General features: G+C 53.0%; 1 protein-coding gene across 2 annotated transcripts in view; it reads left to right on the top strand.

Annotated features, from left to right (window-relative positions):
• Positions 1 to 2,755: 2,755 nt before the first annotated feature.
• HIPK2 (homeodomain interacting protein kinase 2) overlaps positions 2,756 to 17,575 on the top strand; it is a gene marked incomplete at its 3' end in the record, with an annotated part of 139,393 nt that continues 124,573 nt past the window's right edge. For both annotated transcript variants that reach the window (XM_076339831.1, XM_076339839.1), the window contains 1 exon segment: positions 2,756 to 2,986. In XM_076339831.1, the coding sequence (XP_076195946.1) occupies positions 2,968 to 2,986 (19 nt within the window). In that variant the 5' untranslated portion in view covers positions 2,756 to 2,967.

Below are 17,575 nucleotides of genomic sequence, written 5' to 3' on the forward strand. Positions count from 1 at the left end.
AGCCAGGCAGCTTTAGCATTTGCGTAGGTATGTCACGCACAGGTTTGGCTGCTCCCGTGTCCCCCTCTGTGCTCCACCCACCAGCCACAGGGCCAGGAGGCACCACTGCCATGCCCAGGCCACACACAGTGAGACATGCAGACCCCTCTGCCAACCCCTTCCTCTTTTCTTCTGGTGAGGGAGTGAGTTTGGTTTACGTTTTAAGCTCCTGCATCATGCTAGCTTTGATGGACATGGAGTTAACGCGGGCCCAACAGCTATAGGATAGCTCAGGGTGAAACAGAGAAGGAGAAGAACCCATCAGTACAGTTTCACACAGCAGAGGCTGGTACCCCTGCCCCCATTTCACAGCTGAGGAGAGCAAGGGTGGTGTGGCTAGCCTGGAGCCACGCTGCAGCAAAATGCAATGACAAGAAGTGAAGCCGGTTCCTTTAGCAGCCTGCTCCTCTCCTCTGGTTTTGTCCTCTGCTTTTCTCTGATACTTCTTCATGTCTCCTCCACGGTTCTGAGACGGGGTTCCATGGCTGCCGCTCTGATCAAGGGCAAGGAGGCAGGCTGGGACCACAAGCATCAGTAGCCTCGGAAAGCAGATAATGTCCTCCATCATAAAAGAAGAGAGCAGCACAGAATTACAATGACCAGAAACGTGTTTTGGGAAAATGTGAGGTTATCAACTCAGTGCCTAGAGCCAAACCCTGAGGGTCACCATGGCTAAATAAAAGGGCGAGAAGCAAGTTCAAATACTGCGCCCACTGCCATCTGCACCGCTTGCTCTCCAGCTCTGGCCTGGACTTCCCCAGTGGTCCAGCTGGAGGCAGCTCCATTTCCTTCCAGGATTTGGTGGTGGTTGATCTTGGGATCACTCTCAAAATGAAGCAGGGATGAGACGGCAGCAGGTTTTGCTCCCTCTGCTGTACACAGTCCTCCAGTGCCATCCCAGCTGACTTTGCGCCCTCAACCACCTCCACCTGCCCTGCCTGCCACTCCCTGACACATTTAACACATATCCTCAGCTTCATGCTCTAAACAGAATTCTAATGGGCCGTGAGACAGCCCTCTTGTTATTTCAGGCATTTTTCAGTGAGGACAAAAATCATGCAAAACACTGAAGATATACCTTACGAACAGGGGGGCCCACAGGAGCCTGGGGATCATGTACTCCGCAGTCCGGACACAGCCATCCTGCTCCATCAGCCGGTCAACACGGGTTGCTCCCTGGCCCGCTTTTATCTGCCAGTGTCGGCATCCTCTGAGCACCCCAAGACTAGGGGCCAGGCTGGCGGGAGCGCTTGGCTTTCACTGAAATCCCCAAATAAAAGTTACCTCTTGCCTCCTCCTCTTCCTTGAGACATCGACAGGAGCAGCCAGGTGTTGAGCCCTGCTGTGATCGAATCCTGCCGTGGGAGAGGTCTGGGCTGGCACCAGCAGCAGCAAGAGGCAAGTTTTTGGGGACCAGCCCTAACAGCAGGCGTGAAGAGAGTACGTCTTCACCGGTGTGGTCCCAGACTGCTCGCCGGTAAGGAGCTCCAGGCGGGCGGATCCAGACGGGAGTTAATGCGGGATCACAGACCGAGGTTTCGTTTCCACCTTTGCCAGAGGCTTTGCATGAGTCTCAGCTTCCTTGCCCGTGTAATGGGTACCCGCTGACTGACGTTTCTTTGTAAAGCCCCTGTCAGGCAAAGGGGGCTCCGGATAAGGTGGCTTCACCTACAGCTTTCCTGTATGCACCGACAAAAATGATACTGGTCAGGTTGGTGTTCCTACAGCAAGAGCTCAACCAGAGAGATGGATCTTTTAAAATAAAAAGGGGGGGGGGGGGAAGTAGTAGCTGTCAATCTCAGTAAGTAAACACTTCTTTGATGTGGTTCCTTTTTTTTTAAAAAACAAAAACATAACCCAAATCCTAAAAGCAACAACGTATGTTTATTTTAAATGCATCCGCTAAATATTTACACTGCAAGCAAGCTAAATGAAAAAAAAGGATAAATTAGAACTTTTGTCAGTGAACCAGATTGTGAAATGCCTTGAGGGAATAGAAGATTTATTTGGGTAGAGGGGGAGAGGTAGGAATTTTCCATGCTATTGTAAAACATGAGCTCAAATTATATGATCCCCACAGCCAGTGAATTGCAAAGCTTCAATCAGCTGCCTTTTTTATTTTTTTTTCCTTCCTCTCTTTTCTATAAAGAGGAGGGGGGGGAAGACAGAAGTGTTTCACCAACTTCTGTTGACTGTTCCTTTTTTCTCCTGATTGAAATGTGTTGTTAAACAAGATCCCACATAATCTCAGCAGAGGGTTTCTCTCGCTCGCTCCCTCTCCTTCTGGGAAGCCGCGATCAGTGCCATCGGCGCTTGATTATTTGCAAACTCCCTTCGCTTTTTTTTTTTTTTTAATGCCTTTTTTTTTTTCCCTCCTCTCCGTCTCGGTCTCCGTCTCCCTCTCTCTCCCTCCGTCTCTCTCTCCCTTTCTCTCACCCCCAGTGCAACTTTTGCAGGCGCCCCGGCACACGCAGCCATGCCGCGCTGAGAGCGGGGGCACCGCGCCAGCCCCCCTCCTTCCCTCCCTCCCTCCCTCCCTTCCTCCCTCCCTCTCTCCTTCCCTCCCTCCCTCCCTCCCTCCCTCCCCAGCGCCGCCGTCCCGAGCCGGGGGGACCCCGCCGCCCGCCGCCGCTGCCCGGCCCCGCGCCTCGCCCCGGCCCCGGCCCCGGCCCGGCCCGGCCCGGCCCGGCGCCGCCGCCCCCCGCCCGTTCGCCCGCCCGCCCCGGCCGCGTCGGAGGGCCGGCAGCGGGGCTGGATGTGCCCGGCTCCCCCCGCGCTGAGGCGGGCAGCGATGCAGAAGGCAGGCGGCAGCTTCGCCTCCGCCGAGAGACACCCGCTCAAGATGGCAGATGTGTGTTGAGTTTGGGGGGCTGCGATCTCGCGTCGTTCGTGGCGGCGTTGCCATGAATAACAGGCGTCCTTGCACCGATGGCTCCCATGTACGAAGGTAAGCCCCGGCCCGGCCCGGCCCGCCCTGCCGGCACCCCTCGCCCCGCCGCGGGGGGGGGGGGGGGGGAACGACCCGGGGGTCCCCGGCCGCCCGCGGTTCGCCGTCCCCCCGGCGTTGTTGCGGGGAGGCTGGCGGCGGCGGCGGGGCACCCCCGCCCTGCCCGGCGCCCGGCGGGGAGCGGGGCGAGGCGCCGGTCGCCGCCCGGCTCTGCCCCCCCCCGCCCTAGCCCTCCCCGGCCCCGCGGTCCCGGGAGCTCGGGCTCCGGCGGGGGGCGGTGGGTGAAGTCCGTGCCGGTGCCGAGCAGAACAATGAGGTGGACGGAGCTTGCCCTGCGCCTCCGTGTGTGTGTGCCTGCCTGCCTGCCTGCCTGCCCCTCGCTGCAGTTTTCATTTCCAGGACCGGCCACCCCGCTCCTTTCGCCGATTTTCCAAGAGTTCCCCCCGCCGGGGCTCTCCTCCGGGGCGCGGAGACCCCGCGGGCGGCGGGGGACGGGGCTGCCGGCAGCCGCCTGTCAGCTCCTCCGGCTTCTCCTTCAGCCCAGCCGGCGCTGCGGCGAGAAGCCCAAGTGCCCCAACTTAGTTTTTTCGGTTTGGAAAAAAAAAAAAGGGGGGGGGGTGGTGTTAGATCGGTGCGTATTTCAGGGTGGCTGTTTAAGAAAAAAAAAAAAAAAGGTTAATTTAAATCCCCTCGCCATGCATTTATCCTCCCCAGTCACCCCTCCCGGCTCGGCGCTGGCCGAGAAGCGTTACATAAACCGGAGGGACATCCACCCGGCGGGCGCTTTATCCCGCCTAGGGACCGGTCGGTCGGCGGCGGCGGCGACCCGGGCGCCCAGCGGGGTGGGGGGGGGAACGGACACGGGGACGCGGTACTTTTCTCCCTATGGCGAAGCCGGTAAAACTTATCTGAGGAGAAAATCGAGCCCGGGCTGCAGCGCCCGAGAGGAGGGCGCTCGGCGGGCGGTGTAAAGTTACCGGCCCGCCGGGTTATTTCTGGGCAGCGCCGGGCTCACCGGCGGTGCGGAGTTTGGACCCCGCGAGAGGCAGGCAGACAAAGAGGAGCGTTTTCGGCAGCGGAGGGAGGACGGCCGTCCCTCCCCGCCCTCGTCGCTGCCGGGCACCGGGCTGCCGGAGCCCGGGGACGGCGGCGTCGCCGGGAGGCGCGGAGGGGCCGCGGCGGCGCCGGCGGCGGGGCCCTGCGCGGCGGCCGGCCGGTGCCGGCGGAGGGGCCGCGGCGGGCCCGGGGTGCCGGTCGGGGCCGGCCCACCGGCAGCGCCCTCTGCCGGCCGCACCGCCGAGCGGCCTCGGCCCCCGGGCCCGGGCAGCCCCCCCCCCCCGCGCCCGGGCCGCCCCCGGCGCCTCCAACGGCAGCGGGCGGCCGCGGGGGCCTGTCGCGGGCAGGGGGAGGCCGCCGCCGCCCGGCCGCCGCCCCCCGTCCTCGGCCGCGGCGAGGCTCGCAGCCCCGGCGCGTACCTGCCCGGCCCCTGCCCGCGGCCCCCCGCCGGGCCGGGCCTCTCCCCCCCCCGGCGCGGCCCCGGGCCACCGGCGGGCCGGTGAGGCCTGCCCGGCATCGCACCGCTCGCCGCTGAGCCTGCCCAGCCCCTCCCGAGCGGGCGCCGCTGGCAGGGTGGGTAATGCGGCGATTCCTCTGAAGTTCGCTCCTCGTCGGGCCGCATCCCCCGGGCGGGCGGCGGTGCGGGGCGATGCGGTGCCCCGCGGCGGGCGGCGGCGCCCGGCGGCTCCGCAGCGGCCGGGGGCGGAGTGAGGCGCAGGGCCTGCGGTCAACCCGGCCGCGCTCCCCTTCCCGGCGCGCCGCAGCGGGCGCTCGCCGAGCGCCGGCACGGCCGCCTCCCCGGAGCCGGGCAGGGCAGGGGAGGGGAAGGGAAGGGAGCGGAGGCCTCGGCCGCAGCCAGGGCGGGCAGGGCGCCGGCTTCCTCCCGGGGAGGAGGCGGCGGTGCCACACCGAAGCGTGCGGTGGAAGTTTAGCGGTTCCTTAGAGCATCCTAACTTCAGCGGTGCCCGTGCTTCTGCCTGACTGGAAAAAGAGAGTGGACGGAAAAAATGCCCTGAAAAGCAACCCGTAAAAACAAATTCCCTGCAACCGATACAGAAGGAAGGGTCCACAGCCTCTTCAGCATGCCCCAAGCCTTAAAGTAGGTGAATATCCCAATCGCAGGAGCCAGTGGATAGCGTGAAGGCTGATTGGGATTGTTTTATCTGTTTTGTGTTGCGGTATGTTTGCGGGTTAAATTGCTGCTGGATGGCTTTGAGGGAGGTGGAGGAGGGGTTAATGAATGTTTTTCGCCTCCTAGTTGCCATGAGAGGTCCTTAGAACTCCCTGCAATATCGCAGTGCATAGATAAAAACTTACTTATCGCAGGGGATGCGATTTCCTCCTTGGAAGGAGGCAAGGACTGCGATCCTCCGTTACGAGCCTCACGTTATCTGCATAACCAGTCTGGTGTGTAGCCCTCCTCTGGAGCATCAGGTACAGTCAGGCCACTGAGGAGAGTGCAGGAGCCGAGGGGTTGGATCAGCGCTGTGGCGGTGGGCAGTTGCTTCTCTGCTCCTGCCCTTGACGGAGCAGTCTGGGGTGGCATGCACGCCCGCCCACCGCCACCACCGCAAGGCAGGCGAGGGTAGGTGAAACAGTGTCTCCACCGTCCGGGTTTCAGAACACAGGCTCTTTGACAAAAGGCGCCCCAGGAGGAAATGTGACACCTCGGAGGCCTTACGAAATGGTTCCAGTAGAAATTTAAGTGAGTGATAACATAGAGCACATGCACAAAGTCACTTGCGGTTCTCAACGTGGAGGTGAGAGCGGTGTGTGCCTGCCCTGAGCAGCTGGCTTAAATACTGGTTCTGGGAAGCAGAATGGTGCCTCACCTGATATTAATAGGTAAAGCATAATAAATAAATGAATATCTGGTGTGAAATCCTCCCACACACACTGTGCAAGGAGAATTTTCCCATTCGTTTTAAGGATTTCAGAGTTTTTGCTGTCATCTTCTCCTCCACTGGGTTTTTCTCATTCATTTTTTTCCGAGTGTTGCAGAGCTGAATGGCAAAATGAAGGACATAAAAACCTACCAAGTAAAATAAAACAGAAGTAACACTGCTGCGCAATGTTTGACATGGGTTTTGGTTTCAGTTGTGAGCCACACAGGGAAATGTGTTGGGCTTCAAAGCAGGCCTCATCAGGTGTAATCCCGCATGGCCTCCGCTCCAGAGTTGGGGCAAATTAATGGCCGCTGTCCCATTGGGCACTGGAGGTGTGGCTTCCTCAGAGGCAGCTGTATCGGCTTCAGAGGAGGCAAACGGCTTGAGGCAGGCGAGAATCTGGTTCTTCGGACTCTCCTCTAGGCAATGTTGCCCTTGCCGTGCAAAATCGTTATCAGTGCACTTGTCGTGAGACATTTCCTCCTGTGCAGAGAACAGAGCCAGGCTCTGGACCAGGGGAGACCCCATTTTAAGAGGGCTTACTGCTAGACATCACCGGTGCCTGGGCTGTGGGTAGCTTTCTGCCCTGGGTGGGTGTCTCCAGCGATTTCCTGGGTGCCTCGTAACTGGCATCCTTCAGAAGTGGGTGAAAAAAGGTGTTGATACGCTTTAACCTTTATTTTCTAAACAGCGATTACCTCTGTTTTGGTTTTGTTCCTCTTTGCTTTCCTTCTTACTTATTCCTGACAACTTTGTTGCAACTCACAGTGTATTTTTAGCAGCCGCGTCGGTAGTTTTCTATGTGGGTGGCTTATGGAATTAATCTTGGTAATATTTGTAAATTGCACCTCACCACCGGTGCCGCTGCTGGAGCTCGGCGCAGGCAGGGACCTGCCTGTGCACCGTCCTTGTCACACGAGGGGCTGGGAAGCCTGAAACTCTGACCCCGCACGTGTCGCGGATCAGGTCCCGTTTAACACCAGGAACAGGCCAGCCCTGCTGGGATTTGAATGCATCCTCAAATCTTGTTTAAGCGCACAAAACTTGCTCATCGGGGAGGCAGCACCAGTGAGGCGACGTAAAGGTCTTTACCCCAAAGTTCGTGCAGAGACATGATAACTTGGAGGCACTTCCTGTTTATGAATTAATAACCAGAACTTAAGCTAAGTCAATGCTGGGACCAAAAGCGTAAGTTTTTATTAGCTCAAGATATGGTTAAAACCAGGATAGCAGGAAGCCCCCTCCAGTATAATGATTGTTTTTATCATACTCCCGCATCTAGTGATTAAATGGGGTTGAGATGTAATGGGTGAAAAATGCTGTTTTATTTTCGGAAGCGGAAAGAGCGCTGCTGGGACCAGGGTCCGGGGCGAGCAGGGAAACAATGCGTTTGGACAAAGAGGCAAGCACAGTTAGTCGCCACAGTCATCAGCCCTTGGACGCCATGCAACGCGTTCATCTGCATGGCTGTAACAGGTGGGGAAAACCCTGTTGACTTCGGCTGGACATCTCAGCTGGCCTGGAAAATGAAGTAATTTTGATTTTCCTGTGCCTCGGTTTCCCCATTTACCCAGTGGTTGCTATTTACCGCCCATTTTCACACGGTGCTTTGAAACCACTGGATGTGGTTTCATCCAGACTGGGTAAGAGCTGGCTATGGACCCTGATCAGTGTAGGTCTTCCACGGATGAGGGACAGCCCAGAGACCTCCTTGATGCCTGTGGAGGTTTTGAACTCTTGTCAACCCCTGGAAGTTAGACCATTTATTTGGAGGCAGATAACGTACTTGGGTGGCTAAACGAGTAAGCCTCATTTTTGGCCACATCGCAGCAATGGCCTGTAAAAGTATGTGGATATTTGGTCAGGAGGAAAGTTCTGGGAAGTCAAATCATGGAAGGATTAGTGACCTGGGCATGGAGGTAAATCCCTGTCCCGACTGTGGGCCTCAGCAGGTGGGTCCCAGATGATGATGTTAGAGCAGTCCTGCCAGATGGCGAGGTCAAGGGCAAGTTCAGCCACCTTCTGCTCAGACTGGGCTGAGACACGGGTATGAGGCAGATTAGACCACTTAGGTGCAGGAGTCGAGGCAACTGGGACAGCGCATACCTTGGGCAAGACTCCCGAGAAGGGGAGTTTGCAAAGGCATTCAGTGGTGGGCTGACAGCTATTGCGGTGTCCTCATCCCTGTGTCTGTAGAGGTTGGGTAGGCCGAGTCTGGATGTTTTTGAAGGTTCCACCCTTTCCCTCTCTGATCCCAAATTAAGAAGATATTTTAAGGTCTGTGCCTAAATTTAAGCTCACAGGCAGTGCTGCTGACTTCATTAGAATTGTTTATGTCTTTAAAGCTGGCCATACGCTGAAGTACCTTTCTGACTCATGGCCTCTGTAGCTTAATCAGTCCATTTATAAAAATGAGGTTGTTTCCTCACCCTTACTAGGAAATCTCTACCCTCTGAATGTGAAATATTATTTATAGGGCTTTTTCTTGCTTTTGGAAGGTTAACTGGTGGATAACAAGAAGTGAGAATTAAACGCTATTTAGAGAAAAGGTTGTTTCTTCAGCTGTTTACATACCCTAATATGGACCTAGGTGTTTAACAGGAGGCCTTCTCTTTTGAAACTATTCCCCCTAGCAGTACAGAGTTCAGCTTTTGTTTTGAAAATAAACCCAGGTGATAATTTCACTCCAGATAAGGCATTTAGCAATTTGTCTGTCATGGGGGAAGAGCAGAGACATGTTACTGCTTCTCCCCATTTACAGCACAGAGCACACCTGAATCCTCCCTCATTTGGCCACATCAGCAACTGAGGTCCTTCCTCTGGAAAGCACAAGTGCATGTATTGTGGGACCACTCTTGAATTCAGGTAGCCTTCTGAACTGGGTAATTTTGATGGTAGAAATCAGTCTTCTAAGGCTTCCCCGCACAGGTGAGCAGACGAGCAGCCCCCATCTCCATAGGCTGGCAAAGGCGTCACCTCATCTCAAAATACCTTGGAGAGTCTGGAGTCAGGGCTAAAAGAATTAAAAAGCTATACGATTAGAATTTATTTATTTAGTGGAAGTATTAATAAGCTGTAATAGTGTGTGTTTATACAGTGCTGTATATGTTCAAGGTGCTATATAAAGAGTGGCTGTCTGATCAAGCCACTGACAGAATGATGCCGAGGAATGGAGTCTTTACTTATTCGTGGGGGGGAATACAAAATAGCCAGTGGGAGGCAAGCGTCCTCGAGATGTGAGCCCCTCGAGCTGCTCCTGGGCTCGACTGATTTCAGGGATGGTAGTGTAGATCAGCAGCAGTGCCACTGAAACCCGGGGAGCTACGCGGTGGGAAGCACCGTCTCCATGCAGTGAGCCTTAGCCCATCTGCGTCGCCTTCTGGAGGGAGAGGGAGTTTTATGCTGGGTGAAGGATGGCATAGTTTGCTCCCTTGGTTTTCTTCAGCATTTCCCACTCAATGGGACATTTGCCTGGGGAAGCTGAAGCTCACTCTTTATTCACGCCTCATTCTCTGTGCTGCTCACCTTCCAGGGCCTGTGCTGACATCTGTCTCTGGAAGGATGAAGTAAGAACAATCGCTTACAGCTCCTACCCTGAAAAGCAGGAAAGGTCACCCCGCAAGGCAGTGGTATTTGCCAGAGATACTTAGGAAACTCAGAAGGGCAGCTGTCTTCTCTGTTCATTATAACCTTTAATCCTTAAAGGCATTAGCAAGACCTGGAACAATGGTGTTACATAGCAGTACCCTGCAGGCTAACGTCTCCTCCAATTCTAAACGCTGACAGGTTTATCTTGGTCTGTGGGCTATACTGAAATAAGAAACTTAGCTCCCATCAAAATCATTGAAATCATAGGTAGCAGGCATAGGAAAGACTTCAAAAAGTTTTTCAAAGCAGGATGTACTATATCAAATGTGTGCTTGTCCAGCATGTTCCCTAACACGCTTGTCCAGCGTATTCCCCATGTATGGAGGGTCCACAGCCTGCCCAGGCTGTCATCGCTGCCTTTAGCTATCTTTGTCGTTAAAAAGATTTTACCTCCTCTGTAATTCCGCTCTGCTTTGCTTGCTGTGATTCCTTGTCCTGTCGACAGTGGGTGTGGGAAAACTATTCCTGCCTCTTTGCCATGTCTCTCCTTGGCTTTATGTTCCTCAGGCTAGATACTATCTCAAACACATCCTTCAGCTTTCTCCCGTATCTTGTTTTCTGCAGCTCCGACCATCTTCCTGCTTCTCTGTGTTCCCCTTCAGCTAGTCCACCTCTCTCTTGAATTGCACTGCTAGAGCACAGCGCTTTACCTGGGGTCCTGCGCTGGCCAAGTAGAGCAGAAGCATTCCTTCCCGTCTCTTACAGGCAGTGCTCCTGTTTGGTTTCACTTTTGCACCATGACATCCTTCATCTGTGTGTAGCTTGTGATGTGCCGTGGGTCCCAGATCCTGTCCAAGAGGTCTGACACCTCGCGAGCCATTTTCTATCCTGTATGTGTGGAACTAGCCTTTCCTACCTAAGTATATGATTTTCTTATTTGTCCCATTTGAATTTCATCCTGTACCTTTCAATTTGTTGGGATTGTTTTGAATTCTAATCTAATTCCCCTGACTTTGCAGTCCCTTCCTGCTTGGTGTCACCTGCCAATTTAAAAAAAGCATAATCTGTTTCTTTACCAAGATCAGCTTTGTTTTCCACTCCGCAGTCCCAAATAGAAAGCACAGAAGAGAATAAATTGTTTCATAAAAAATAGGAACAGAACCTTGCCCCCAAAATATTAAAGAAACTGACAAAACCACAAAACACTTGGCATTGTTTTCACACCTCCTATTCTTTTACTCTCCTTTGGTGCTTTTTAAGTATTCCTAAGAACAGTTGTATTTGCTATAGTAGCGCCAGTGCCAAACAAAAGCAGGACCTTACTGCACTAGGCATGACATTGACATGAAGGGGTAGATAGTTCCCACCCCAAAGGGTTTGCATTTTATGTAGAAGACGACACAGGAGGGTGTATTACACAAACCGGCTGGGCTCTTTGGGGAGAGGAAATCACAATGTGTGGGTTTCCTTAAACATTTTTTGACAGGGGTTTGTTCGGGGAAGGGAAGGGTGGGCTGGAGGTTGAGAAGAAGTAAGGAAATAGGTCAGGAACAAGAGAGAAGAGGATGAGAGAGACAGGTGGGGAAGGAAGGTGAAGGCAAGTGACTGTAACAGGAGAGAGGGAGGTGATCCCTGAGAAGTACAGAGGCTGAGGCTGTCACAGCCAAGGCCGGCAGGAACAGAAAGTTGGGTGGATTGCTGAAGATCCTGGCTTGGACTCTTTCTGCAGCTGCCCTTACTGACTTCAGTCTCTCCAGTTTTTTTCCCTGCAGTTGTCTCTAACATCTTTGGAAGGGAAGGTGGGCGAGTTCAGGAGATACCACCTATATCCTAATGCTCATAGGCGGGATGGAGAGTCTGCCTGGGGATTCCCCTGCTGGAGCTAAGATCAGAGGCAAAACTGATGCTACAGCATTCCTGTAAGATCTCTGATCCTGCTCTCCATGCTCAGGAAATTCTGATGGGGCAGAGATTAGCCGAAACACCAGCACTTTCCATTGATCTGAGATCCTTGTGGTTTCCTCCCTCGCTGCCATTGCCCTTCCCATGACGAAGGCAGCTATGCAGGAAGAATTTGATCTGCCATCCTCCTTTCTCCCCCTCGGCAGGCCCCGCATGCTGAATTTTCCCGCAGCCTGCACATGATGTCTTTAAGGGCACGTGTGACTGTCCCACCCTCTGTCCCTATGTCTGCCTTACTCTCACCATCAGCCCAGGTGACCGAAATGGGTACGAGCGCGGAGGCACAGTCATCAGTGCCTGAGCTCATGGGTGAGAACCGCATGTGCATCATGCTGCACATGGATGTGCGTGGCCTGAAGGCTGGGTGTTTTGAGCGTATGAGCCTCAACACACTGTTCTCTCTAGTAGCAGGTCAGGTATGTCAGTACGTTTGGCAGCGAGTCTGTAAGATTATGGTTTTTCTCTTGGGTGAAGACAGCAAGGAAAGCTCTTTTTTTGCTTATAGTTTGGGGTCAGGGCGTTTATTTGCTACTGGATGTGATCCAGTGGATTCAGTGCGTCTCTGTTTATTTTTGCTTGAAGACATGACTTTTTTTTTCCTAGTTACAGATCGTAAAGGCACACGGGATGGTGGGTAGCCAGCAAGCTCCCTAACCATTAGCTGCATTGGTGGGGTGTTACGCTAACACTTCTGGAGGGAATGTTACAGCAGACGATGGAGTGGGTTGATGGAGACTTGGACTCTAGCAGCAAGGCTCAGAAAATATCCAGTCCCAGAAAACTTGCAGAACGTTTCAGAGAAAGTTTGGTTTTTCAGGAAGCTCCTTTAGCTTTCCCAGAATATTTTTACTTGTAGGCAAAATTTGTGAGCGTTCTTTATTTTTAAAACATGGTTTATATTCTGCTCTTGTCTGCAGCAGCGCCAGCACCGTCAATGTATTTATCTTTTCGCTGTTAACACTTGCTGTTCCTGGAACGTCTCCTGCTCAGCAGCTGTTTGTAGGTGGTTTTTTTTCTCTCCCATCATCATGTACCTTTCCTTCCTGTTCAAGGCATCCATAAACCTCTCGTAATGACATCATAGCTGTTTCCATAGCAACAGATTATGATACTAGAACAGAGGATAATATCAAACAGGAGGAGGAAGAGATAAATTATGGTGTTTGTGTGCGTGTGTCTGAGGGCTTGATTATATTCCTACATCTCTTCCAAGGATGTTGTCTGCCTGGTTTCTCCTCTGTTTATCTTACATGCCTTTTAAAGGTTAGGAAAGAGCGAAGGGAAAAAAAAGATCTGGAGGTCAGAACAATACAGACGCATATTTTTGATGGTCTCTGTGTAAACCTAGTAGGCTGAGATTTATTTTTTTATCTCAGTGGTAGCTCTCCTGTGTCTCCTGAGAGTAATCTAGTCTGGAGAAAACTTGGAGGCACAACAATCCCCTGGTGCAGTTTCACTTTTATTTTAATTACGAATTATTCGTAGCCACTAGCAGCTGGGATCCCAAGTCAAGGATCTCTGTGCTGCAAATTTTCCAAAAGATGGACAAACATGGCATGGCATTGCCCCAGAGAGCTCACAACCTGTATTGTGAGAAAGGATGCGACAGGTGCTCAAATCAGCCAGCTCTGGCATGGGGAGAAGAAGGAGGAGGAGTACCCAAAAGAAGGGTATCAGCAGAAGTATGATCTCTAGACAATGCTCCAGCCTGCCCAGAGAGTGGTTGTGGCGGAGGTGGTCTGAGCCTCACCCCAGTGTTAGCTTTTCACAGTGGTGTTTCTGGAAGTGCTGTGCCTGGTTTGTGACTATCTGCATGGTTCTTCCATGGCTTCAGGCTGTCATTCCGACAGGAGCTGACAGCAGCAGGCTTGCAGAAGGATGAGTATCCATGTTGCTCCATGCTTACATTGGTAGGAAGGCTATCTGTTTGCTTAAAGCATGAGGCTGGAGGTGAAGAACGTCCAGCTAAAATGCATGAGGTTTTATTTTCTCCTAGGCAGCATTTAGTGTTGACAAATTCCAAATAGTTTGGCAAGGATTTTCAGCAGGTCTCTGTTTTGCTTCTAAATAGCGGTAATTTCTGGCCATCATTGCTACTTTCCTATTTAGATGATTGACTTCAGAAGCCGGAGAAAAATTTCCAAGAAAATCCTCTTAGATATCCTCATAACTCTGTGTGTGTGTGTGTGTGCAATCTTTAATCTTCCTCTTGTGGGGAGTTAAATGGCCATTGCTAGTCTTTAAAATACCCAGAGTAGGGTCATCTCTAACATGGCAAATCTCTGGTGATGCTCTTGAGCGCCCTAATGTTGACAAACACTTTTGATCCCACACTTAGGCACTCTGGTGCCTCAAGGAGGAGTGCAGGGTAGGGATCTGGGCAGAGCAGTAATCCATAATGTGTCAGCTAGCTTTAGCAATGCAATAGGGCAGAGGAGTATGTAACAGGGCTCCTTCTGTTATGGCAATTCCGTGATGTGCCGCAGGGTGAGCCCTGGGTCAGCAGCGGAGCAGTGCTGGGATTTGGTGATGCCCAGCCTCCAGCTCCCAAGGTGTCAGTGCACAGAAGCTTTCTGGCATCTGAGGGGGCTGCTAGTGGGCTTGGTGGCCATATTGAGCGAAGAGTTTTTGGTCCAACTTAGTGCCACCAGGATGGAGAGAAGTCGGCAAGTAGGAGGAATCGCATGAGTTGCTCAAACTCAGCAATGCCATTGGGGGTTAAAGCAAGCACAGAACACTTCGACAGGAATTGATAGTTAGGTCACCTTCATGGAAGCTTATTGGGAGCCAGTAGAGACCACAGAGGACTTGTTGGGTGTGCTTCCCCTGTGCAGCGCCAGCACGGCATGCTAGCCCCAGTTTCTGAGCAGGCTGACGGCGTTGTCCTGTGGGGAACACGCTTCCGCAGTCAGGCCTTGGGGTGATGGGGGCAAGGGAAACTGGAACGAGGTCTTTTGCAGAAGGAAGAAAGATCGCAACCGTTTCTCTGAAGCCAGATTAAAACAAAAGGACAGCTCTTGGCTACAGCCAGTTTGTGGACACTGTGGAGAAACTCAAGACCTCATAAGTCCCCCAAGGCATGTGCCTATAAAGCAAGCGGGGATCACGTTTAGTCATGAGTACAATTACCAATTCCTTCATCTCTTCTAGCACTATCACTGGCATCACTAGAAACCTGCCTTCCCATCAAACTCCCCCTCTGCATTCTCTCAACATCAGAGTGTGTGTGTATTTAGCAAGTGGGGATAAGAAACATGTTGCAAACCCCATTTAAAATAGCTGCACCACCTGACAAGGACATGTGAAACCCAGACACGAGCATATCCCATTGACGGTGACGATACTTCTCTTGCAGTGTCGTTTTCTCATCGCTTATCTGAGGCTGTGAGCACCTGGATAATGAAAGTGCAGCTTCCAAATGCCTGTGCTGCCTGAAAGCCCGTGCGAGTCAGAAGGGATGGTAGATGCTGTTACAGAGCCGTGTGTGTGAGAATACAGGTGGAAGAGTATATGTGTGTATATATATGTATGTGGGACTTTTTCCATGTTTGCAGGCATGTGTAGGAGCGCACACATGTGTTTGCATGTGGCTGCATCCCCTTTGTCTACGGAAGGCAATGTGGGCCTGATTCTCCTTAGAGCTGTTACACCGTTCTCTCAGCAAATTGCATTTGTACCAGGGCTCTTTTCCACTGCGGTGAATGAAGAAGGGAGATTTATTATAAATATAAATTAGGCCTTCTGTGTGTTTGTGAGCTGTCGCAGCCTGTACAGGAGGAAATATAAACAAGGTGAACGCAGGGTGTTTATGTGGAGCAATGTTGTGACAGCATACATGTTGGCAGAAGTGCTGTCTGCAGTCTCTGTGTAAGGGGTTGTGTCACCGGTGTGAGTGTGGAACGCTGTAAATCACAGTGTGTTCAGGAGGGGACACTGCCACTCTGCCTGTGAAAGGCAGGGAGAGATTTCTGAAGCAATGTCACTCTTTTCAGGCTGAACAAAAGAGTTACTAGAAATCCAAGCTTGAGAAAAATATCATCCAAGACATTTTGACTGGGAGTGACCTGTAAATCCACATCCACCGGCTCGTCTCCATCCTGACCCATAACAGCTGCATGGCTGGAGTCTTCTACACATCCCTCCCAGTGCCAGGTTTTGGTGGCCCTACTGGACCAGTTCTTTGGTATCTGCAGCTCTGCTGATGTGTTTCAGGTCTGTCCTGCTGTATCCTCAGTTATTTCAGTCTTGACCTGGTCCTGTGATGTAGCTGGCATCTGTATGCAAATGCAATATCTTCTGGAGAATCTGTATCCATTTAGATGTGTTTACCTTATCACTCACAACGTATCTAATGTAGGTGAGACCACCTCAGTAAAGTAGCTGTATCTTTTTCAGCATCCCTGCAGGTAGGCGCCTGAGCCCTGGTTTTGTTCTTGCTCAACTGCAAACTCGAGCTACAGGCTGTGGAGTTCCCCTCTCTACGACTGGGCTTGGCTTGAAAGTTATTTCCTGTTCCTCCAAAATCATTGCTGTGTCCCAGAGGAGCACTTGAGTCATGATCAATCCCTGCATTTCCTCTCAGCCAGGAAGGGTTCAAGGGGTTTCAGGAAGAGGATGCTTTACAAGGAGACGTCTGCTTTCCCTTGCCATGCCCTGTCGCAAACAGACACCGAGACTCCTGCCAAAAAGCTGCTGCCTGTAGAAAATAATGTGCGAGGGAAGAAGAAGATGGGATGTGAGTGAATGGCAGGGTGGGGCAGGGTTTCAGGTGGGGATGCCCGATGCTTTTGATACCAGGCGCAATAAAACAGATGCTTGTGGCAGCACTGGGGATGAGCTAGGAAACGTGCTTATGTCACTTGGCATCACTGGAGCAAGCTGCAGGTCATAGTTTTTCATTTGGATTTCACTGTGGTTGGTACTCCTGTCCACCTCACCCTCTGTCATTGCAGGGCTTGTGGAGGGGATGGCGCTTTTACTTTGCTTGTGTATTTTATGTCCTTTCTCCTGTCCCCGCCAGCCTCTTCCCCTCTGCCGCCCCCTCCCCAGCACAGCCCTGTCATGTTCGGTCGTGCTTGGTTGAAGATGACCAGCCCACCTGAGGTGTTCATGGCTGAGGACGTAGCACGCCACGTATTGAGAACATGCCAACTTCCCGTGGGAGCTGAACGCTGCGTGTCAGACGTCCCGAGCCACGGGCCGGTGAGCGCAGGGGCTCTCTGGTCAGCCCTGGGGCTCGGGGTGAGCCTTGGGGGGCCAGCGGTGCACGGGGGAGGAAAAGTGCAGGCACAGTCGCATGGGTAAAACACTGCAGTTACCATGAAACGCTTGCTGAAAAGGCAGATATTGGGAGTTATTTGGCTAAACGAGGCAAGGGAAGTGGGAACCTCTCCCGGTGATCTCAGCCCTCCTGCCTTGCTGGCCGGGGATGTGGGGAGGGCTGCGGGAGACAGGTGCTCCCCATCCCCTGCTTGGGGTGTCCAGGTGGATGGGCTGCCTGCGAGCCAGCCTGCGGGGCGCTTATTCCCTTTTTGGTTGGAGGTGGCAACCCAGCAGCACGCGAGACCTGTGAAATCCAACCCTGTGTTGGGCTGGGCTGCACTTAAGCCCTGTGTAAGCCCTAATTTGAAGGCTTAAAGGGAACTGAAGTGCAGCACCGAGTGCTGTGGCTGAACTTCACCCTTCCTGAACTGTGACAGCCTGCCAGGAGGGGAACTGAGGGGCAGGACAGCCTCTGCCTTCCCAGCAGAGCCAGGAACCTCCAGCCAAACTTCATGGTCCCAACAGAAGCGCTGGATTTGGTCGGGTTTTAAACTGTAAATGTGATTAATCGTGGCTGGCGGCTCTGACCTCTGTGGTTTTCACTGGATGCCCAAAGAAGTTGTTGCAGTAACGGGCCCGTTCTGCCTACAGCCCAGCTGGTCTCCATACATCTGGTTGTGTATGTACATCCCTGTAGTTCTGCCCCTGATAACTGCTCTCCATCTCCCCAGCCTGGTCACTGGTTCTCTTTGCAGGCAGCGGGCGCAGCTTGCGGCTGGTAGCAGATAACACCACCCCTGTGCCAGGCTCCTAAAGGCCATGTAGCCATTGCGGT

This window comes from Aptenodytes patagonicus, chromosome 1, assembly GCF_965638725.1.
Source record: "Aptenodytes patagonicus chromosome 1, bAptPat1.pri.cur, whole genome shotgun sequence".
Lineage (NCBI taxonomy): Eukaryota > Metazoa > Chordata > Aves > Sphenisciformes > Spheniscidae > Aptenodytes > Aptenodytes patagonicus.